We start from the raw sequence: 22,960 nt of genomic DNA on the forward strand, positions 1-22,960 counted from the left end.
AAAACAAAAATGATCTAGCATCTCCTTCCTGCCTTAGAAATCTGACTGCTTTGTTGTTCTCTGTGATTATTTGATCCTTAGAGCGTATTTTCATCCCATGTTTGAGGCCAGTTTAGAATCTCTGACTTCGATCCATACACACCTTGTAAACAGACTCTTGGTTATTTGTTGTTGTTGTTGTTTGTCTGCATGAGTATGAATGTGCACCATGTACATGCCTGGTGCCCATGGAGTCCATAAGAGGGTTCACAGATTGTTTTAAGCCACCATATGGATATGGCAAATTGAACCTAGGTCCTTTACAGGAGCAGAAAGTTCTCTTACCTGCCAAGCCTTCATTTAAGCCCCTCACATTCACTTTAAATTTTAAAAAAAGATGCAATTCTTTCTATAGTGTTTACTTGTTGTAAATCAGTACATATGTAGTATACTAATCAAAGTGATATATCCATCAGAATGGTTAGGTTAAAATAGCAATATTTGAGTCTGTCAAATATTTATTTTTCTCAAAAATATTTCTGTTTTTTTTAAAAAGCATTAACACAAATAGATATACCATTTATCATATCTAACTTAGATAGCCTTTAAAGAATTCTCAAAAGTATTCAGAGACTCTGAGCACAGAGTCTCTACATGTCTTTAATCCCATCATTCTCTGTGTATTTAAGGCCAACTTGGCCTACACAGTAAGTTCTAGGTGAATCAAGGCTACATAGTAAGACCTTGTGTCAAAAATAGAATAAAATAAAAATATTTAAATAATCAGAGACTCAAACTTGCTTGAAGAGGAAGAAGGAATGTGAATTGTCTATGATAAAATTGTATTCCAGATGTCATCGACAAGTTCAACACCATGGCTATTATCGATGGCAAGAAGGAGCATGTGAGTCTGACGGTGGACAACGTCCACCTCGAATATGGGGTTGTATATGAGTATGATAGCACGGCTGGCACAAAGTGCAATGTGGTGGAGAAGATGGTGGAGCCCAAAGGGTTCTTCAGCCTAACTGCCAAGGTATGAGTGACTCTGCGACATTAAGACTCTCTACCTAAACTACGGAACCATCCTCACTTTATCATACCGAATGATTGTGCGTGCTGCAGCAGATAACTCTCCTAACTATTCTCATTATTTATTATGGACTAGATTCCTTTATTGATTCTAGGAGCTGAGTGTTGAGTTAGGTAAGTCTCCAGCCCAGGCAAGGCTTAGCTGATATGGTAAAGACTTTGCTGTATCTGTTATTGTTGCTTCACTCCTAGTTCAGCCCAGAGAATAGATTTCAGATAACTGTCAAGATAGGTTTTTGAATGTACATTATTCATGTCATGAAATAAAAAAAATCAAATTTCTTAATTGCCAAAATGTTTGGAAACTTAGAAACCTGTTTGTAAATAGATCCACAGATGTCTAATTGTTTGTAAATGACAATGTCAGATGGTCCTTAGGTGGAAGCAAGTTAGAGAAAGAGGAAAGATCTTAAAATCTGAGTGGAGTGGCATATACTATAGAAGAATTTAATCTCCTGTTGTTTTTTTTTCTAATAGATCCAGATGTGCCCTCTTCACATCTGGCTTTAGTATTCCAGTTTTTTTCTATCATCTTGTGAGAACTTTGACTTTACAAGTTTACAAGATAAGACACAACTTCTATACCTTTGTTTGTTAAAACTATTATTTCAAATATGTATAGTTAAAAGGCTACCTATATATCATTAATTAAAAAAATTAAGTAGGAAAATTAATGTGGTGATCCAAAGGAGGTATTTTAAAATAATCATGTTTTAATCTTCTAGACGTTAATTTAAGGACACATTCTAATGTTATAACATTATAAGCATTTTGTATGTTTTCAAAATTCAATCCTTTCTGAACAATATTGTCTGATTAATTAGGACCCATGCAAGATCTTAGACCAGGTGATGAAAACAATTATGTCACTTTACTCTTTAGCTATTTCTACTTTGCAAAATCACATTAGCTTTTCTATGTGTGTAACGGTATGATTTAGTGTGATGACTCAAAGTTAAGACAGACACCCAGGAGCACACATTGTTGATGGTGAAACCCACCCTGATATTTCCAGATCTGTGAGGGGATGAACCTGTAGTCCGCATTTAGTGTATCTGAGAAGCAGGTCTGGAAGATCCTTCCCCTTCCCCACTCACCCAAATCCACACCCTTTCTTTCTCTTTCTTTCTCTTTCTTTTTCTCTCTTTCTCTTTCTCTTTCTCTTTCTCTCTCTTTCCTTCCTTCCTTCCTTCCTTCCTTCCTTCCTTCCTTCCTTCCTTCCTTCCTTCCTTTCTTTCTCTCTCTCTCTCTCTCTCTCTCTCTCTCTCTCTCTCTCTCTCTCTCTTTCTTTCTTTCTTTCTTTCTTTCTCCCCCTCTCTCTTATTAGAGTACAAGTAGGCATTAATAATAAAAATAACAATATCAGGAAAAGACAAAATAATCAAAACAAAGTAAATAAAAGTGAAGACAAAGCAGCAGGAGCATATGGGACAAACATATTCACACACTGAAAGTTCATTCAAACCAAATCACAAGCCATAATACATAGGTGAAAGATCTGCAAGCAAAAATAAGTGTATAATGCCTATGGGAAGCATTGTGAACACTTTCATTATTCAGCCTTTCAGGAGGCAGTTTGATGGCAGTTTTCCCTGTGGCCTAAGAAGGATATCAATGCTTTCTTTTTTGTTGTTGTTATTATTATTGTTGTTGATCTACCACGAAATTGATGGGGGATGTAGTCATAGTGAATGTTTGAGGTGATGTTCAGGAGATGGGTACCTACATCAGAGTGAGCAGATTGATCCACTGGGAAGTCTTTGAAGTCTCCTTGGCTCCCTGAGGAGGCTTTAATCATCCAGATATGGTGAAACCTGAGATTGCAAACAGAGAAGTCAGTTTATACGCTCATGGAACTAAACCTGGGCAACTACAGTGCTAGCTTATGAAAATTATATGTGCTCGCATTTGAAGTCCCCTTTCTCTTCTTTTGTGTGTATTTATGCTACAGATTCTGGAAGCCCTAGCAAAAAGTGACGAACATTTTGTCCAAAACTGCACCAGCCTTAATTCTTTGAATGAAGTGATCGCCACTGATCTTCAGAGTAAATTCACCAGCATGTGCAGTGAGAGAATCGAACACGTGTGTCACAGAATATCCAGCTATGGGAGGGTAAATGGTCTGAATTTACATGAAATTGTTACTGAAGTTATTGCTTTTAAGTAACATTCTAATTAGACTCTAATATCTTCTTTAATGTGTGTTATGGATTCATGTCTTGAAATAACATTTATATCATTTTCTTGGTCAATTGTTTGTTGCTATAAGAAAATCCTTGAGGCTACGTAGGGCTTTGTTTGCTTGTTTTTTGTTTTGTTTCCTTCTTTTTCACATATACTGTGGTCTCCAGTGTTGTGATTTTATGGGATTTCTGTGCATATTCATGTGTGTGTCCTGTACCTGTGTGTGTTTTTGTGCTTTTTCTTTGACTCTTTTTCTCCTGATAGTTTGCTTCTTTCATGTTATTCTGGTTTGTTTGATTTTATCTTATTTTCTTTTTTATTATCTTTCACATTTTTAGATGCTTATTTGTATTGCAATGTAAAAGAGAGAGAGAGAGAAAGAAAGGGTGTGAATTTGGATTGGTGGGGGGTATCTAGGAGGAGTTAGGAAAGGAAACTGTAATTAGAATATATTGTATAAAAGGTCTATTTCCAATAAAAACTAACAAACAAATGAGGGAAAAGTAAACAAGCAAAGGAGTCCTATGAAAATAGATTCCCAGATTCTATACAGTTGTTAAAGTTGAGTGCTGTGTCTGCCCTTCTGCCTCATGATAGCCTAAAGGAAAAGGGAAGCTATCTCCTATATTATCAAAACCATGTGATGGTCATGTACGCATGATTGTCCTATTTAAGGTTATTATTATTGTGGTGAAACACCATGATCAGAAACACCTTGGGGAGGAAACGGTTTATTTGGCTGTTCATCATGGAAGGCAGTCAGGACAGGAACTCAAATAGGGTAGGAATCTGGACGCAGGACTCAAAGCAGAGACCATAGAGGGGTGCAGCTTACTAGCTTGCTCCCCATGGTTGCTCAGACTTCTTTCTTATAGAACTCAGGGCCACCAGATCAGGGATGACACTACTCACAACGGCCTGCATCCTTCCCCACCAATCACTAATTAAATAAAATGCCCTACAGGGTGGCACATACAACCTGATCTTATGTTAGCAGTTTCTCAGTTGAGGTTCCCTCCTCTCAGGTGACTTTAGCTTGTGTCAAGTTGGCATCAAACAGTCTAGAACAATAGACTTTCTTGGGCTCATTTCCTAAAGGATATCTTTCCTACCAGTTTTTTTTTTTCAATTTTGCAGAATTTATCTTTGAATAGTGTGTTTACAGCATTTCCATCCCTCACTCCTCCATGCTTCCCCTCCTCCATCTCAAATTTATAATCCCTGCCCCCACTGTGTGTGTGTGTGTGTGTGTGTGTGTGTGTGTACTACTGAGCCCATTTGGCAATGCTTGTATGTACATATGATTATGGCCGATGTTTTGGGGTTGGATAATTTATCATGAAGTTTATCTGTGAAGATAATTGTTTCTGTCTGCAACCATTTATTGTCTATAGCACTCATTAATGGTTATAGCCCTGTGAATATTCTCCCATGCACATTGCTTAAGCAACCATATTGTTGCCTGTAACTATCCCTGTAATGTCTAGAACACACTACCTAGCAGTAGATTTCCTGTTGCTTTGGCTCTTAGAGTCTTTCTTCCCTCTTTTCTTCGATGTTCCTTGACTCAAGGATGTAGAAGTTACATTGTAGATGTACCAATTAAGGCTGGGTACCCAAGGTCACTATTCTGTTCATTTTGAGCAATTGTCACATCAGGTTGTGTAGAGGCAACACCAAGAACTTTCCTAGGTACTGCTCATAGATAGGCCTCTGCAAAGAATTAGTGACAAAGAATGGATTTTCTTTTTTTTTTTTTTTTTTGTAACAGATACTTTCAGTGCATAGGCTCTATGTTCCATAGTAAAATGAAAGCAATTTTTTTTCTGAGATAGGCCAGGAAGGAAAGGGAAATACTGGCCTGGCCCTACATGTTGCCAATAGAGGCACAAGAAAAAGCTACTTGATGATTCCTGTCCTCTCACACTTAGCACCTAATTAAAAAGAAAGACCAAGATATTTAAAGTGAGCATAGCCATGCCACTTTCACCAGCTAGGAGACCCACCAAGATGCCAGAACACCCTAGCTGCACACATCTGGCTTGTGTGACGTGCTGTTTAGAGCTCTGTAGCACACACAGTTTTTGTCTATCTATTTAGGGACATCAGGCAATGTGTGAAACAGTTTACAAAATTATTTTACTTTTGTGTGTGTATGTGAGTGTGTGTGTGTGTGTGTGTGTGTGTGCATATGTGTGCCACATGTGTGTGTAATTATCTGCAAAGGCCAGAAAAGGTTATTAGGTTCCCCCAGACTGAATTACAGAGGGTTGTGAGCTACTGATGAGTGCAGGAAACTGAACTTTCATCTTCTAGGAGAGCAGCAAGACCTCTTAATAGCTGCACCAATCTCTCCAGCTCACTATATATATATATATATATATATATATATATATATATATATATATATAAAATCTTACTAATCAGTGAGGTGAGATATAGTTTCCTTGTTTCATTGGTAAAGTAATTGAAGTTGTGAGTTGTCAGGGAACTTGCTCAGTGGTGCACAGCTGACAAGGGCACTGGAATTTGCAGCTTGCTATCTTTTTATTCTTTTCTAATAGTTGCTCTCATTTACTTACCTACATTTAATGCTATGTTATCTTATGCAGTCTGTATATTAAGCAGTACGGTTCAGATTATAAGAACAATATGATTTTATAAAAGACAAATCACTGGTTTGAATCGTCAACAGTTGTAGCTATTATAATACAGAGACATGAAAGGCAGAGTGTGTGTACTGGCTGGAAGTTAGAGCCATTAGAGAGGGAGGAGTCCAGTTTAGGAAATGCCTCCATAAGGTATTTTCTCAATTAGTGATCAATGGGAAAGGACACAGCGAGTGGTGAGTGGTCCTGGGTGCTATAAGAAAACAGGCCAAGCACACCATGTGAGGCTAACCAGTAAGTAGTACCCATCCATGCCCTCTGCATTAGGTACAGCCCTGCTTGAGTCCCTGTCCTGACTTCCTCTAATGATGGTCTGTGATCTGGAAGTATAAGCTAAACCCTTTTCATCCCAACTTGCTTTTTGGTTACGGTGTTTCATTGCAGCAATAGAAACCCTAACAAAGACAGCACTCAGGAGGCACATGCAGACCAATCTCTAAGTTTGAAGTCAATCTAATCTATACAGTGGATTCTAGGCTAGCCAGGTATGTAGTGACACCCTGTTCCAACAACAACTGCCACAATAACAAAGGCATCTCAGAGTGACAGGGAGAAGAAATGACATTCAAGTAAAGAATGGAACTGGACTAATTGATGGCAAAGATGTATTATTGCATGGATTAGGATGGGAGATTTTAGTTCATAGTAATCAGAAAGGAATGAAATCACATTTTTCTAGTGAGTGTTTGGCTTAGAATAAGGCAGTGATATAAAGTGTTCTTGGGTTAGAGCTCGAGTGGAAATACTGATAGTCTTTTCCGTGTGCATAGAAGTAAGTTAGTAGTGACCTAGAATGGGGGAATGCTCAGGAGACGAAAGATGGAGAGATCAACCCTGACTACGTGTGGGCAGCAACACGCATGTATATAATGACTTGGTTATGGAGGATTGAGCTCTGTCATTTCTCATTTTCTACAATATAATAATACGTATAACTGAGGTAAGAGGTGTGAGTGCAGTGGGCTCAGAAGCATAGCATGCCAAGATGGTGAAGATTATCAGTACATCACATTGGAGTGTTTAAAGTATATTGCTTTTATATAGAAGCAACTGGGGTACTGTGACATTTAAGGTAGATATGGCCAGCTTAATTAATAGGCAGTGATCACAGATGATACAAAGTTTCTCATTCAATTATAGACTGTATCGTGCTATGTGTCACTGATTAAGTGTCAAAGCTCTATGCATGCAATTCTTGTCCCACTTTTACATCTAGGAGCTAACTCTTGCCTCAGATCATAACGCTGAGGAAATAACTGAATTGTCTCTCAATTACATTTATTGTAAATCAAGAAACATCTGGTCTGGTAAGGCCTGAGTACTGTGTAAGCTGTGCTCATTGTCTTCTCAATTGGCTATAGCAAACTTAAAAGAATTGGCTTTTTCATTAAAAGAAGATGCAAGGTTAGCCCAAAAATACATCTACAACCCCTCCATTTTGAATGGGTTGTTGATAATTCTAGTAGTTCATTGAAGATAAGTTCAATGTGTCTATCAAGTTCATGTTAACAGAAACCACAGACTTTGTGTGCACAGACTTAATTCCCACATACTTATTTTGAAACTATTATTAGCAATAGTTTTTTCTTCCAAATGAAAGCTTCAATGTGCTTCTTGTGAAATAAAAAGTATCCTTAAAACTCATGGATCAGTGTTTTGTTAGCTATCATCAGAGAGACTTGGTCCTGAAGTAGACGGGAATAAATGCAGAGACCAACAGCCAGATATTATACTATTACACACACACACACACACACACACAAAGATATATATATATATATATATATATATATATATATATATATATAGAGAGAGAGAGAGAGAGAGAGAGAGAAGCAGACACAAACAGACAGCGATCATTCAGTCCTAAATGGACTGTCTCATTTAAATCCCTCCCTTCAGAGCTCAGGGAACCCCTTAAAAGGGGAAGGAGGAACACATTTCTCTAACAACTGAGCAGAGCTCATATGAGCTCACAGAGACTGAAACAGATGTGCAGGGCAGCATGGGTCTATACCGGGTCTTCTGCATGTATTGATTGCTGTGGCTTCTTGTTTCAAGTTTTCTGGGCTCCCTGAGTGTGCAGTGTAGTGCATCTCTGATTCTGTGCCTCCTCTGGAGCTCTTTTCCTTCTGTAGATTTATCTTGTCCAACTTTGATATAATAGTTTGGTTTATCTTATTATATTTCATTTTATTATAGTTGAAAAGAATGAGCTGGGCAGTGGTGGTGTGCGCCTTTAATCCCAGCACTTGGGAGGCAGAGGCAGGCAGATTTCTGAGTTCGAGGCCAGCCTGGTCTACACAGAGAAACCCTGTCTTGAAAAAAACCAAACAAACAGACAAAAAAAAAAAAAAAAAAAAAAAGAATGAATGAAGACCCAGCCCCAAGGGTAAAGGCTAACAGCCGAAGGGAGAGGGAAAGCTCATTTGTTCCAATGGACTGTCACTGGACATATCAACCACTTCATAGCCGACCTTGTGTTCAGGAGGCGTTTACCAGCCTACGCGCTCCACAGTTTTCACCGTGGGTGCTTTTATTTGATTATACTTTGGTGGATTTTGTTGTTGTTTGCTTGTTTTATTCTGTTTGGGTGTTGAGGTTTTTTTGTTTGTTTATTTTTGTTTTTGTTTTTTTGTTCTCTTGTTTTAGATGGGCCTTTGTTGTTGTATTGGGTTTTTGTTTTTTGAAAAAGGACTTAAAGTTAGGCACATACAGAAGGGGAGACGATATGGATGGACTTGGGGAGGGAAAACATGGTCAAAATATATTTAAACTTAAAAACTTTTAGATAATAATAATAATGAAATGTATCAATGGAAGCTAAAGATCTTAGGCTGGCTTTACTTTGTTCTGACTCTAAACATTTCAGATTTTAAAACTTAAGAACCAATCAATTGCAATAGTTGTTATAGCCTGAGATGATAAGAGGTTTCCCATGGGCCCGTGTATGAGATAAGACTGGAGAGTCCTGGACAGCTGAATGAATCCTGAGCAGGAATGTATTCTCTATGTAGCAGAATTGCTATTGGTTCAGATATAAAGCTATGCCTTGCTTTAAGGACACACTTTTCTTACCCTGTGCTGAGACTTAAGGCTTTGCTGTTCCACAGGAGGCCTAATATTCTCTCCTTCACAGATCACACAGATCAGTGCATCTTTTTACTGAAAATTATCAAATTTCACTTGCAGAAAAAGAGCTTTAATCCTCCATTCCTGGTAAACGTGGTGTTTTGTTTAATATTGTTACAATGTTAGGCAGGTTGGAGTTTGTTAACACATGGCACAGAATATGTTCTTACAGATACACCACAGTTGGTTCATAAGCTTAACCTTCCTTCTTTTAGGATTTTTCTTTTTTTTTTTGTGAAAGTTGTTACTGTGGAGTCCAGAGGCCTAATGTCTGGATATACACTTTTGCATCCAGCTGTGTAGCACCTGTGATGAAGAGAAATTCTTGTTTGTGCCTTCCTCCTGAAGTTATCTGCCTCAGTCCAAGTTCTGATGCTGTAGCAGTGTACCATGGAGAAGTACCATGGAGAAGTACCATGGAGAAGTACCAAGGAGAAGTACCATGGAGAAGTACCATGGAGAAGTACCATGGAGAAGTACCATGGAGAAGTACCAATGAGAAGTAGTTGCTCTCTAGCTCACTATGCTAGGTGAAGAACCTGTGACATCTGATCAGCATCTAACAAGGGCCTGCCTGCTGGATTGTCACATGACCAAGGGTGTTGTATTGAGACAGAGAGTGTGTTGTGGAAGATAGAGAATCAGAAGCAGAGAGATTTAGATCTTTTCCCTGAACAACATGCCAACGTGCTCTTCATCTCAACTGCCTGAGCAAGAGTGAAAGAGTTATTCCTAATTATGAGGGAAGGCTATAGGTGCCCTATAATTTGTAACCAGGGAAATGGAAGCTGGCCTAGAATTCAAAGACGTTTCCTGATGACTTTCTAGATCCCAAAATTGCTGAAGAGAAAATGTCTGGTGTTGCGGCCTGCCCGCAGTCCACAACACGAACAGTTCAACTGAGAATGGCAGTTCGAACTGAAAAGAGAGGAATCTAGACGGGGCGGAAGAAACAATGGAGCCAAGACAACAAACATTCTGATCAAGGCTCAATTTTACTATTTTCAGACACTCAGTTATAAAGGAAGGGGGAGGGAACCCAATATCCCGCCAAGTAACTCAGGGTCCAGTAGCAGGACGAACACGTGTGTGCCTCCAGGCAGCAAAGGCAGGTTCCAGCAGTAGGCGTGGCAGGACGAATGAGCAGTTAGCTCCACCCTTGAGCAAGCAGGTTCCAGGCTGGGGGAAGGGAGGCCACATTTCCTCCCATTAGTTAACAAAACAAAAATAAAAAAGGGGGTGGCCTGTGGCAGAAAAATTATCTATGTTCAATAGTTCTGCCTGAGTTCTTAGGGCTAAAGAAAAAAACCTGTTTCCGTGGGATTCCCTAACTTTTCTAATGGTAAACTGTATCTGGCTAAGACTGTCTTTAAAGCACTGACGGAATAGCAGCGCTGGGCTGTAGGCTCTGACTTTATAATGCTAATTAGTGCTGAATAGGTAGCTACCTGTTTGCATTTTAAGTAGGGCGTTGGAACCCTGGCTGAGTTTAACTAAACAAATTTAGAATAACACTGAGCTGATAATCCTCCGCAATTTTTGGGTGAAAGGCAGGGGAAACAGTGAGAAGGGGTAAGACCAGCTCTTTAGTACAAGGCCAGTTGGCTTTTTTATTTGGGTGGGAGGCAGTGAAGGGCTTGCCCTTACGACAGTAAGGTCTCCAACCTCTCTCCCCCCTATTAATTAAGTTTAAATAGGCAATGCTTAACAGAGGTGATCAAATGATTCTTTTCATCCATAGATGAGTGGGCCTTTAACCTTGACTTGGGTGGGTATTGACCTGATTCCTCCCGTGAGCATTATAACAACTCACATCTGTGGCTCTTGGTATCTTTTGGGGAGGGGAGGCAGAGCCTTAAGTATTTTTGGTTTTTAGCTGGAATCAGATACCAACCTCTTTCAAATCAGGTGTGTCGCACAGGGAACCCAGAAACGGTCAAGCTGGACCTTCCCTCCGCAGTAATCTCCTGCGCCAAGCGGTACCCATACTGTATTCATATGATTATGAATCAGTAGCGCAGTTCTGAGTTATGCGCGGTCTCTATATGAGACTTGTCAACCTCAGATTTAGCAAGGCCTAGACAAGAATTATGTCAGTATTAACACCATTAATTTTGGTTAAACTAGGAGCTGAAAGTCTTTCCTCTTCTTCTCTGTTATTCCCAATAGCCTGAGGAACTAAGGACACCTTGCAGTAACAGCAAGGGTAAAAAGCCAGAGGCCAGCTAAGGGACTAAGCCCATCTCTATCAAAATAAGAACTAATCTCTGTAAATATATATGAAATTTCTACTTCCCTAGCTCTCCTGGTAAATCTAAATCTTATCTTAGACTGAAAACCACATGCTGGGATGTCCTTGGAAGGGAGATTAGCAGTACCACCTGTTTGCTCTTTAGGGGCGGAGAACCGGAGAATGTAGATTGACCTGCTTGAGAAAAGGAAGAAATCTAAACAATGAGAGAGTAGCACTGTAAATTTTCTGTTTGGAGAAGTCAAGGTACTTTATTTAGATGCAAATTGTAAAACTAAAGCTAATCTCTGGCCTCCTGTAGGGGAATTGGCTCAGAGGAAAACAGTTTTTCTGAGAGCTTCCACTTCCAGTTGAATTCTAAGTACAAGAGGAATTTTAGTCTTTAGAATGATACTTACGAGAAGAGACAGAATCTGTGTTTACCTGACGAATTAATCTCTCTGGTAGCCACTGTGCTTCATTTTCATCTCGTGAAAAAACACAAACCGAGCCTCTTCCCCAGATTAGAACTGGATCTGGACCCTTCCATTTATTAGTCAGGGCGTCCTTCCATTTTACCAATGCATAAGAATTAGAAGTAACTGGGTGCCAGTGGCGTTCCGCTGCAGACTGACCTTTAATGTCAGTTTGCAAAAAGTTTAGGACAAATAAGGTGAAGGCAAGATGAGCCTTTGGTGACCTTGGGGGAAATGCTCTGAATTAACTTTGCTAGGTAATTTAGAATATAGGAATCTCTAATAATTGAACTGAATATTAGACCAGTCTAAGATTGAGTTAGAATGGCTGGTCACACTGAAGAAGAGTGAAAAATCATTATGACTCTATTAAATGTCTAATTTTACTAAGTCTGAATATACAGTCTCTGATGTACTATTGCCATAAAGTTAAAAGGCTAGAAGCTAGTCTAAACTGGAAAAATGACAAGCAAGAATTTAAGGTAAACTTCCCTTGAGAAGCATTAGTTAATAAAATACTTTCCACTTAGGAAACAATATATACTGAAAGATTAAAAATTTTTGGCTTCTTGTAAAGAAGCAGAAACAATAAACATTTTTCTTACATAATATAAAGCTATATTAGCCATATGTAGAGGCAAAATTTTCTAGTGATTACCAGTTTACTAGAAGCAAAAATCTTTGAATTTAAGCATTATTTTAAACATCTGAATAGATCTGTAACACTATTAAAAAGAAATTTTCTTGAACACAGGGAAAAACTTTTTTAGGCATTGTTTGCAAAACAAAAGAAAGGGCCACAAGCTGCTCTGGGGCTGCCCAGAGCCCTGTATTGACTCAAAGGTAAAATACTTTTTAATCTGAGCATTAATCTTAAATTTGCAATGAAACTGCAAGCTGCAGTCAATGAAACAATGGCAGTTTTAACCATAATTTTTAAGTTTTTGTGCAAGGTTAGGATAATATCTACAACTTTGGGAAAGCAAAACCTATGTTTAAAACAATTTATCACTGTTAAAATCAATATTAGAAGCATTACTATCATATTACGAAGTTTGTATATCAATTAATACCTATGAATACCTATTAAAGCAAGCTTTAACGCTTTAATAAAGAGGCATTGCTTTATATCTTATCTTAAATTTTACTATTTAGGATAGGAACCACATTAATCATTATCTAAACTAGAAATATCTTAAGAGACTCAGCCTCTGAAGCTTAATCTCAAACTCTAACTCGCTTAGCTGTGTGTCCCTATGAGTAGCACCTCCCGAAGTGGTGACTATAGGTGAAGCGGGAGATTCTCAAGAGGACCAATTCTCATTAAGGTAATGGGCAATTCCTCTATCTGAGTGATTTTTGTTAAAATTCAGTCCATCATCAGAGTTTCCACATTTATCAATTTTTGAGTTAAGAAGATCTTTTTCTGAGGAGGCCTTCTCTGATAGGCACTCCTCCTGAGATACCACAAGTTCTGCCTGAGGGCGATTTAGCCCTGGAAAAGTTGCATCTTTTATAGCATCATTTGCAAGCGCCCAGAGACCTAGGGTAAAATTATCTGTCTGAGCGATATTCAGGGCCTCACCAACTTTCTCCCAGGTTCCACAATCTATCGTTTCTTCTTTTTTTTTTTTTTTTGATAAATAAAATTATTGCATTTAATGTTATTTTCTTAAAAACCCAAATTATCATATTCCTTAATGTTGTACCAAACAATGCCAGTTCAAATTATAGAAAATGTATGTCAACAGTACCTGAAAACAAAATTAAGAAGGGTATAAAGCCCTACCTACAGTTTGCCTAATTTACATCAAGTGATCATGGAAACAAAAGATTATTAAAATTATTTTATAATTATGCACGATGAACAAAAGCATAATAGATAGCAGAGTAGTTTCCCACCATACAATTATTTACAGCCATTCATTCAGCTAGAAACACTAGCTTGAGAGGTACTTGTCAGGTATATTCCTCCTGAAATAACTTCTCTACAGCAAACAATTGTCTTATATTTGGAACACATTGAAGAAAATAATTGTCTCATTATTTTTGTGTTTTGAGTCTTGATTACTAATAGTTCAAGGTATTATGGGAGAATCCTGGTGTCCTGAATAGCTCAATAAACACATTAAGATCAAGCAGAGTATTTGTATTCTGAAAATACTGTCCAGTCCATACAAATGCTTGTGTGTAGGCTGTGGGCCCAGACTTCTCCTACTGGTACGGTCACAGCAAAGCCTGTGTTAGGAAAGCTTCACACCGATTTTGTTTTGCTCCTTCTTCATCAGGCGTTGCGCTTCCTTCTCCATTTTCTTCCTTTGTTGTTCTGCTGCTCTCTTCTCTCTGTCTGCAATTTTCTGCTGCCTCAGAACTTCTTCTGCTTGCCAGGCTGCATCTTCTTCCTCTTCCCACGCATTGGTATTTTCTTGCCATGTATCTAAGTCACCTAATTCTGAAGATTGATGAATAAAAGGCATGTCTTGTGTAGCTGCCAATCTACTGGAAAAACCCGTGCTACCATCTGGGACACCAAAATTCAATGGTTCTCTCTTCTTAATGACAATTTTCTGAGTTTTCCGTATAGTTGGTGTCATGTCCTTGAAGTAGTCAGGTTCCAATTGTTCCAAAGAGTTCTGCTGAGGAGCCACATTCCCATTCCCTCCTTCGATCTTCACACTGGTGGGTGCATCTTCATCCCACGAAGTCCACTCCTCCACATCTGTCTGCTTAGGGACAGACGAATAATCAACTGTAGTGGGCAAAGTTATTTGATCTCCACTTAACTTCCTTCCTCTGCCAGATCTGCATATTAATCTCTTTAAGAACGAGAACACTGTTGCTAGGCAGGTACAAACTTTAAATAACCGAAACTGAGTGATGGCCATGGTGAAAACGAGAACCTGCCCCTCCCCCTCCCCGCCCGCCCGGCGGAGGCTCCGTGCGCGCACAGCCGCTGTCTGCCTCGAGCTCGCGCTCAGCCAGCTCAGTCCCAGCTCCGCTCATTCAAAGCCGGGCGCGCGCTCCGTCGCAGCCGCCGTTGCCGCCGCGCAGCCGCCATGGCCGCCCCTTCTCCAAAAACCCCTATCGTTTCTTCTTCTTTGAACCATGGACAACAGCTATCTATCTTATCTAAAAAATTTCTTACTAATTGTACTTCAAGCCTTACTCCTCTGGCCTGAAGCAACTCCTGAAAGCTAAAAACAACCGCCTGATCCATGACTTTAAACCCTTCCTTCTTCTACCTAAACAGCTTTCTAAAAAGTTGCGGCACACCGCCTGTCTCCGTATCTAGTTCCGATTAACGAACTACTGACCCCAAGCAGAAACAGTGTTGGGTCAGCACTGATTCAAACTTGATTCGTATCCTACTGCATCCTCAGCAACACTTTACAAAACTGAAATTTTAGGCTAGCGCTAGCATGTGTACCTGTCCGTTGCTCTGATGCTCCTCCGATACGAAACAATGGAGCCAAGACAACAAACATTCTGATCAAGGCTCAATTTTACTATTTTCAGACACTCAGTTATAAAGGAAGGGGGAGGGAACCCAATATTCCACCAAGTAACTCAGGGTCCAGTAGCAGGACGAACACGTGTGTGCCTCCAGGCAGCAAAGGCAGGTTCCAGCAGTAGGCGTGGCAGGACGAATGAGCAGTTAGCTCCACCCTTGAGCAAGCAGGTTCCAGGCTGGGGGAAGGGAGGCCACAGTCTGGCAATGAATAGGAAAGATCTAGACATACCAAAAATCCTGCAGAAAGCCCAGAGTGAGTGGGTAATGTATGAGTAGAACTATGTTCACATCAGAAGGAGTTTGGGAGCAAGGGGAGAGAGTGCTTTGAAGTAAGGGGAAGCATACTTAGTAGAACCAGAATGCTGGCCTCATAGACCACAGAGGGAACATATGGAATCATTGGAAACCTTCTGCAAGTTTAGGGTAGCCTTACTTGGAAGTCACAGATCATTTGAGTGGCAATTTATCGTTAATGGTGTGAAAGCAGAACACACAACCCACCTATAAAGCTCAGCCATCTGGCAGAAAGTATGGGAAGCCCAGCCATCCTGCCACTCCGGGCCAATACCTCTACAGCTTGCTTCTGGGTCTGCACAGACTACTGCTTTGGGTGACTTTCTGGTGGTGCTTGGGATAATCCCATATTCTACCACCTATAGCTAGCTATACTGTTTTATTGACTTGTCTAGTTTTAAAACTATGTTTCCTGTTCTAGGGTGCCTTCTAGCAATTCTTTCTATTAGGCTCTCTCAGCTCCTGGGACCCAAGGGTCTGAGTGCTATGAATTTATATGTCACTGAGGTTCATTCTAACATCTAACTCACCCTTCCAGCGTCAGCTGAGCCATATACAGTTGTTGCCTATAGGCTTTGATTTATTTGGATATTTGGGTTTTGAAATAAATTCTCATATTACAATCTATTCTTACCTTGATTGTGTAGACATGCCTTACTTCTTTGATTTTGTTAGGGAGGATGCATGTGAGATGTCTGAGTCATTGCTGTGAGTTTAACTGGTTCCCACTTCTTCTTTAACTTGCAGTTCTCTCGGGTGCTGAAGAACAGAGCCTGGCCCACCTTTAAGCAGGCCAAACCTAAGATCTCCCCACTGCACAGCAGTGATTTCTGCCCAACCAACTGCCATGTCAATGTGATGGAAGTTTCTTATCCGAAAACATCAACTTCCCTGGGGAGTGCCTTCGGTGTGCAGCTAGATAGCAGAAAACATAATTCTCATGATAAAGAAAATAAATCTGTCGAGCCAGGTATTTTGTCAAGTCATGAATATGAATTTAAAAAATTTATACCCGCATAAAAGTTCGTAGATTCCCAGTGTGCAAGGAAACCAATGTTTTCATAAGGAAAGGATTTCGGGCTATACTTGCTTAGATTATTTCATATAAATATATAAAACCAGTTGACACTTTTAGTATTTCCCTTGAAGAAGGGCAATTGCTTTTGCTTTTCTTATGTATGTGGCTTCTCTTGCTGTGAAAAGTTCTTAGCAACCTGAAATGATTCTATAGCTTTGAGAACAGTACAGGAGGTGCAGGAGGAGGGTGCATGAGGCTGCTGTGAATCTTTGCAATAGGACAAGTAAATTAACTATATTTATTGGCTTTAATAACAATGCCTCACAAGTTGTAACTTCTGAATTAAGTTTAATATTGAATTGGCATTTTATTATACACGACCTTGGGCTTCTAAAATGTGCTGGACTCCATAAGCAGCAATGAAATGATGGAATGATTTCAACTCCTCAGGGAAACTGAGCCCCATGGTGTATATTCAGCACACAATCACAACCATGGCAGCGCCTTCGGGCCTGTCGCTGGGACACAAGGATGGGCATGGCCTCCGGCATTTGCTGAAAGAAGAAGACTTAGAAACTCAAGATATCTATCACAAACTTCTGGGCAAGCTGCAGACTGCACTGAAGGAGGTAGAGATGAGCGTTTGTCAAATTGATGAGTAAGTATGCTATGCCGTGCACAGAAGTTTGTCAAAACAAAAGAGTTATGCAAGGCATTGTTTTTGAAAAATATGTTCATTATTGTGAGCATTGTTGTACTAACCATAAAGATCTTTGTCATTCTACCTTATAAATGCTATAAAATGGCAATTCATGTGGATAGGAATATTAAATAATCATTTAATTTCAAAAGAAGGAATGACCCAAGAAGAACACCAAGTCTTATTATAAAACATTACATTAGACTGTGTTCAAAGTTGGGCCCACTGCACAAGTTTGTAGCTCCAGCTACTTATGGAGCCAAAGCAAGAGGATGACAAGTTCAAGGCCAAACTGTGCTACATAGCTGAAGACCAGCCTGGGCAACTTAGCAAGACCTGTCTCAAATATAAATTGATAAAATGGACCCGAGTGTTATAGATCAGTGGTAGAACATTTGCCTCCATGCATGAGACCTTCTGTGCAATTCCAAGTACCAAACAGGTTCACTTAAAAGTGTTCTAAGAGGGTATGGCCATTTCCTTGTCCACTATTTTACATTTCAGGAGACAATATTTGAGTATATCTTTTGCAGAGATGTTCATATGCAGTCCATAGTATAACATAACAAATTCTTAGCATATATTAAATGAATTAAAGCAAAACTATGTGTTTCTAAGATAAGTTCTTTTTTCCTATTCTGATTGAACTAATGGACCAATAATTTGGAGGTAGTTCATAAGCTCCTTTGTAACCAGACTCACTGACTTTTTTGTTTGTTTGTTTGTTTGATACTTAGGATGCCTATGCTCCACAGGGTAGCATGCCGTATTCTGTGTGTGACTGTGTCTCCATCTAGCAGTTCAGTACCATGGAGAAAAAGTGGGTTTTGGAAAAGTTCAATTTCTCAGGCACAGAAGTAAATGTATAATAATGATAGTAGTAATAGAAATAAATGTCAATATATTAAAATTATGGAAATTAATAAGAAAGGTAATCATCACAGTATAGAATATGCTGTGTTTTCAAGGAGTGGATGTTATTCAATATATTTAGACCTGACGAGATTCTGGAAGTTGTATAGGCGCCCCTATCCTGCATGCTTTGTGAAGCTGTTGAATTGCTAGCAGATGTGAAGTAAATACTTCCCCCACACACATCATTCTGCAGTGCTATAAACAGCTCTGCGTAAATGCAAAATATTTAGAGCATATTCCACACTTCATTTGTTACATGTTTTTAATTTATTCTTCTCTCATATATTGCATCCCAACAACAGTTTTCCCTTTCTCCTGTCCACCCTGACCCCCACCAAATCCACTTAACCTATATTTCTCTTCAGAAAAGGGCAGGACTCCAAGGGATATGGGGAATTAACCTAACATGGTATATTAAGTTGCAGTAAGACTATACATCTCCCCTCATATTAAGGTTGGGCAAGGCAACTCAGTATGAGGAAATGAAGGCAGAGGACTCAGAGACAATGCTTCCACCAACTATTAGGAGTTACATAAGATCAAACTACAACCATAACATATATGCAGAGGGCCTAGATTAGCCCCAGGCAGGCTCCCTGTTTGAAAGTTCAGTGTCTGTGATTCTCTGTGAGCCCAGGTTTGTTGATTCTGTGAGTTTTTCTGTGGTTTCCTTGACATCTCTGGCTTCTACAATCCTTCTTCCCCCCTCTTTAGCAGGATTCCTGATTTACACCTAATGTTTGGCTGCAGGTCTTTGCATCTGTTTCCATCAATTGCTGGATGAAGCCTCTCCAATGACAATGGGGCTAGACACCAATCTATGAGTATAGTAGAACATCCTTAAGAATCATTCCATGGGACTGGAACAAGGTTAATAATCATTTCATGGGGCTCAGAGGTTAAGAACAGTGCATGTTCTTCCAATGGTCCTGAGTTCAATTCTCAGCAACCACATGGTGGCTCATAACCATTTGTAACATAATCTGATGAAGGCACCCATGCAGGCAGAGCACTGTATATAATAAATGAATGAATGAATCTTTAAAAAAAACCAACAACAAAAAGAATTATTCCATATAGCTTTTATTTTTATTTTTTTTTTTGTCACTCATGTTTGGTTATATTCTAGGTCTCTGGCTTTTCCAGCCTCCGTTCCTGGTCCCGGCCTCCCAGGCAACGTTAGGTGTGAGCTCCCACTTGTGGCATGGGTCTCAAGCTGAGCTAGTCATTGGTTGGGCACGCTCTCAGTTTTTGCAGCATCTCTACCTCGGCATATCATGTAGGCAGATTCATGTTTCTCCCAGTTGAGTTCTCCTTGCTACTTAGCTTCCCTGGGACTGTGGATTGGAACCTGGTTACCCTGTGCTTTAAGCTAATATCCATTTATAAGTGACTATATACCAGGTGTGTCTTTCTGCGTCTTACTTTCCTCACTCAGGATGATTTTTTTCTGGTTCCATCCATTTGCCTACAAATGGCATGGTGTTATTTCTTTAACAACTGAGTAATACTACATTGTGTAACTATAACCCATTTTCTTTCTGTATTCTTCAGTTGAAGGACATTTAGGTTGTTTCTAGTTTCTGGCTATTATTAAAAGTGCTATGATCATAGTTGAGTGTCCTTGTAGTAGGATGGAGCTTTGGGTGTGTGCCCAGGAGTGATGTAACAGGGTCTTGATGTAGATACATTCACAACTTTCTGAGACTTTTACTTCTTTTCCAAATTATATCTCCTTGATCTTCAGTTTTCTTATTGCTGTAGCTAAGACTTCAAGTACTGTACTGAGGAGCTGTGGAGACAATGGACAATTTTTATTTATTTATTTATTTATTTATTTATTGTCGAGATTTTTGTGGAATTGCTTTTAATTTCTCCCCATTTAAATTGATGTTGGCTATGTGATTGCTGTTAACTGCCTTCATTATATTGACATACATCATTATATCCAGAATTTCTCCAGAATTTTGATCATGAAGCAGCATTCAATTTCTTCAAAGTCCTTTTCTGAATTGAATGAGATGCTCATGCAGTTTTGTATTTAGCTTTTTATATATGGTAGATTATATTTGTAGATTTATATATGTTGAACTGTCCCTGAGAATTTTTGCATCTGTATTTATAAAGGAAATTAGTCCATAATTCCTTTTTTTTTTGGTTGGGTCTTGATGAGGTTTGGTTATCAGGCAAATTGGGGCCTCATAAAAATGAATTGGACAGTGTTCTTATGTTTTTCAATTTTGTGAAATAATTTGAGGAGTATTGGCATTAACTGTTCTTTGAAATTCTGGTAGAATTCTGTGCTAATACCATCTGGTTTTGTTTTTTGTTTTTGTTTTTTTGTTTTGTTTTGTTTTGTTTTGTTTGCAGAGGACATTTAATAGCTGCTTTTATTTTTGTAGGGACTGTTAAAATTCTATCTAATCTTGATTTAAGTTTGGTAAGTAGTACCTATCAGGGTAATTATCCATTCTTTTAGATTTTTCAACTTGGGAGAGTACAGACTTTTAAAGTATGTCATTATGATTCTTTGGAATTCTTGTCTATTGTTATATCCCTGATTTGTTGCTAATTTTGTTAATTTGAATGATCTCTCTCCTTTTAGTTAAATTGGATAAGTTTTGTCGCTCTTACTAATTTTTTAAAGAAACAACTCTTTGTTTCATTGATTCTTAATATTGGCTTGCTTGTTTGTTTGTTTCTATTTGTTTTTTTATTGGTTTCGGGCCAGAGTTTGTTTATTTCTTGTCATGTACTTCTTTTGGATGTGATTTCTTCTATTCTAGATTTTTCAGATATGCTGTTAAGTTGCTAGCCTAAAATCTCTCCACTTTTCTCCAGTTTTTATTGTTTTATATTTTATATTTTATTTTTTTAATGTAGGTTCTTAATGCTATGGACTTGTTTCTTAGAACTGCTGCCACTGTCTCCCTTAACTCTAAGTATTTTGTGTATTCATTTTCATTCAATTCTGGAGGGTATTTAGTTCTTCTCTTAATTTCTGTCTGAACCCATTTTCATTCATCAAAGAGTTATTTAGTTTCTGTTAATTTGTAAGCTTTCTCCTGCTTATGTAGCTGTTGATATCTAGCCTTACCCACGGTCTGATAGGATGCAGGGTATTACTTCAATTTCCATAGATCTAGAGACTCGCTTGATGTCCAAGTTATGTGGTCTCTTTGGAGAAAGTTCCTGGAGGTGCAGGGTAGTGGTTACATTCTGCTTTGATTGAGTTAAATTTCCTGTAAATATCCATTAGTTCCATGTGTTGTATGTCAGCCAGGTCCACCCTCTACTGGTTTTCCTGGGTGACCTGTCTATTGGTGAGCAAGAGGATGGAAGTCTTCTGCCATCAGTGTGAATGGTCAGTATGTGACTTAAGCTGTGGTAGTGTTTATTTTACCAACTTGGGTGCCCTGTGCTTGGTGCATAGATGTTAAGAAACGGAATGTCCTCTCAGCAGATTTTTCCTCTGATGAATATACAGTGCTCTTCCCTATATCTTTTAATTAATTTTGGTTTGAAGTCTATTTTGTCAAATATTAAAATGGTTACACCAGCTTATTTCTTAGGTCCATTTCTTAGGAAAATCTTTTCTCCAACCCTTTATTCTGAGGAAATATTTATTTTTGATGTTAAGGTTTGTTTTTTGGATACAGCAGAAGGATGGATCCTTTTTCTGTATCCATTCTGATAGTTTCTCTCTCTCTCTCTCTCTCTCTCTCTCTGTCTCTCTCTGTCTCTCTCTCTCTCTCTTTCTCTCTCTCTCTCTCATTGAGACCATTTGATGCTGAGAAGTGTTCATTGTTTCCTGTTATTTTCTTGGTGTTGGTGTTGATGTTGGTGGGCTGTGTGAGTGTGTGTATGTATGTGAATGTGTGTTTGTGTGCTTCCCTCTTTTGATTTTGCTCTTCTGGGAATGTATATGTATATGTACATGTACATCTATATCTATATATCTTAAATTTGATTCCATTATGGAATAAGTTTTGTTGACTATAGTAGTCTGGACTGGCATCTTTGGACTCTGTAGCATATCTATCCAGGCTCTTCTGCCCTTTAGAGTTTCCATTCAAAAGTCAGGTGTAATTCTAATAGGTTTGCCCATATATGTTATCTTGTATCTTTCCTTTGTAGCATTTAATAATTTTTCTGTGTATATTTAATGTCTAGATTATTATGTGCCAAGGGCTATTTCTTTTCTGGTGCAGCCTATTTAGTGTTCTGTGTGCTTCTTTTATCTGGATATTCTTGGGTTGGTCTTTTCAGAGTGTTTCAGATTTCCTAGATGTTTTGGGCCATGAGTTTTTTGTTTTTTGTTTTTTTTTTTTAGAATTAGCATATTTATATAGGTTATGTTATGGTCCTTTTCCCATCTCATGTTTCAGCCATGTTAGAATATTCAGGACTTGCTGTGGTAGTGTTGATTAACTTTAGTAGAGGCATATTGTCCTAGCTATTATGAGTATGTATTTATTCTGTTGTCTAGGCATGTGGGAGCTAGAAGATTGTAATTCTAGGTGCTTATATCTGGTTTTCTATTTGTTGAATATGTGTTTATTCTCATTGTTTCTGTTTCCTCTCTGGTTCTTAGGATAGTATGGTACCTGTATTTTGCCTGGTAGGAAACTCTACTGGGGTCCTGACAGATGTGTATACTAGGGTTTCTAGGTAAAATTTGTTTCTCAATATTAAAAGCTGGCATTTAGAAATGAGGCTGAATGGGAGGGGTAACAGGATTGAGGAAAGGGGGGGGTATT

The 22,960-nt window shown here is 38.8% G+C and overlaps 2 protein-coding genes across 6 annotated transcripts in view; one reads left to right on the forward strand and one right to left on the reverse strand.

Moving 5' to 3' along the window:
- The window catches only part of Prex2 (phosphatidylinositol-3,4,5-trisphosphate dependent Rac exchange factor 2), a 321,717-nt gene that overhangs the window by 174,141 nt on the left and 124,616 nt on the right, over nucleotides 1-22,960 (forward strand). For 4 of the 5 annotated variants that reach the window (XM_029482876.2, XM_021163512.3, XM_085835645.1 and 1 more), the window contains 4 exons: nucleotides 831-1,015; nucleotides 3,023-3,184; nucleotides 16,315-16,537; nucleotides 17,036-17,243. In XM_029482876.2, coding sequence (XP_029338736.1) covers nucleotides 831-1,015; nucleotides 3,023-3,184; nucleotides 16,315-16,537; nucleotides 17,036-17,243 — 778 coding nt within the window. The remainder of the gene's footprint in view (nucleotides 1-830; nucleotides 1,016-3,022; nucleotides 3,185-16,314; nucleotides 16,538-17,035; nucleotides 17,244-22,960) is intronic. The other variant, XM_029482881.2, reaches the window with a different exon arrangement.
- On the reverse strand, nucleotides 13,399-14,690 carry LOC110286631 (receptor-binding cancer antigen expressed on SiSo cells). Its single transcript, XM_085835647.1, has one exon. The coding sequence runs from the start codon at nucleotides 14,645-14,647 to the stop codon at nucleotides 14,006-14,008; it is 642 nt and encodes a 213-aa protein (XP_085691773.1). The 5' UTR covers nucleotides 14,648-14,690; the 3' UTR covers nucleotides 13,399-14,005.

The sequence above is a fragment of the Mus caroli genome, unplaced genomic scaffold, assembly GCF_978045245.1.
Source record: "Mus caroli unplaced genomic scaffold, Mus_caroli_1 scaffold_1, whole genome shotgun sequence".
NCBI lineage: Eukaryota > Metazoa > Chordata > Mammalia > Rodentia > Muridae > Mus > Mus caroli.

Coding starts and splice junctions, on each gene's coding strand:
- LOC110286631 (XM_085835647.1), bottom strand. CDS start 14,647: ATGGCCATCACTCAGTTTCGGTTATTTAAAGTTTGTACCTGCCTAGCA.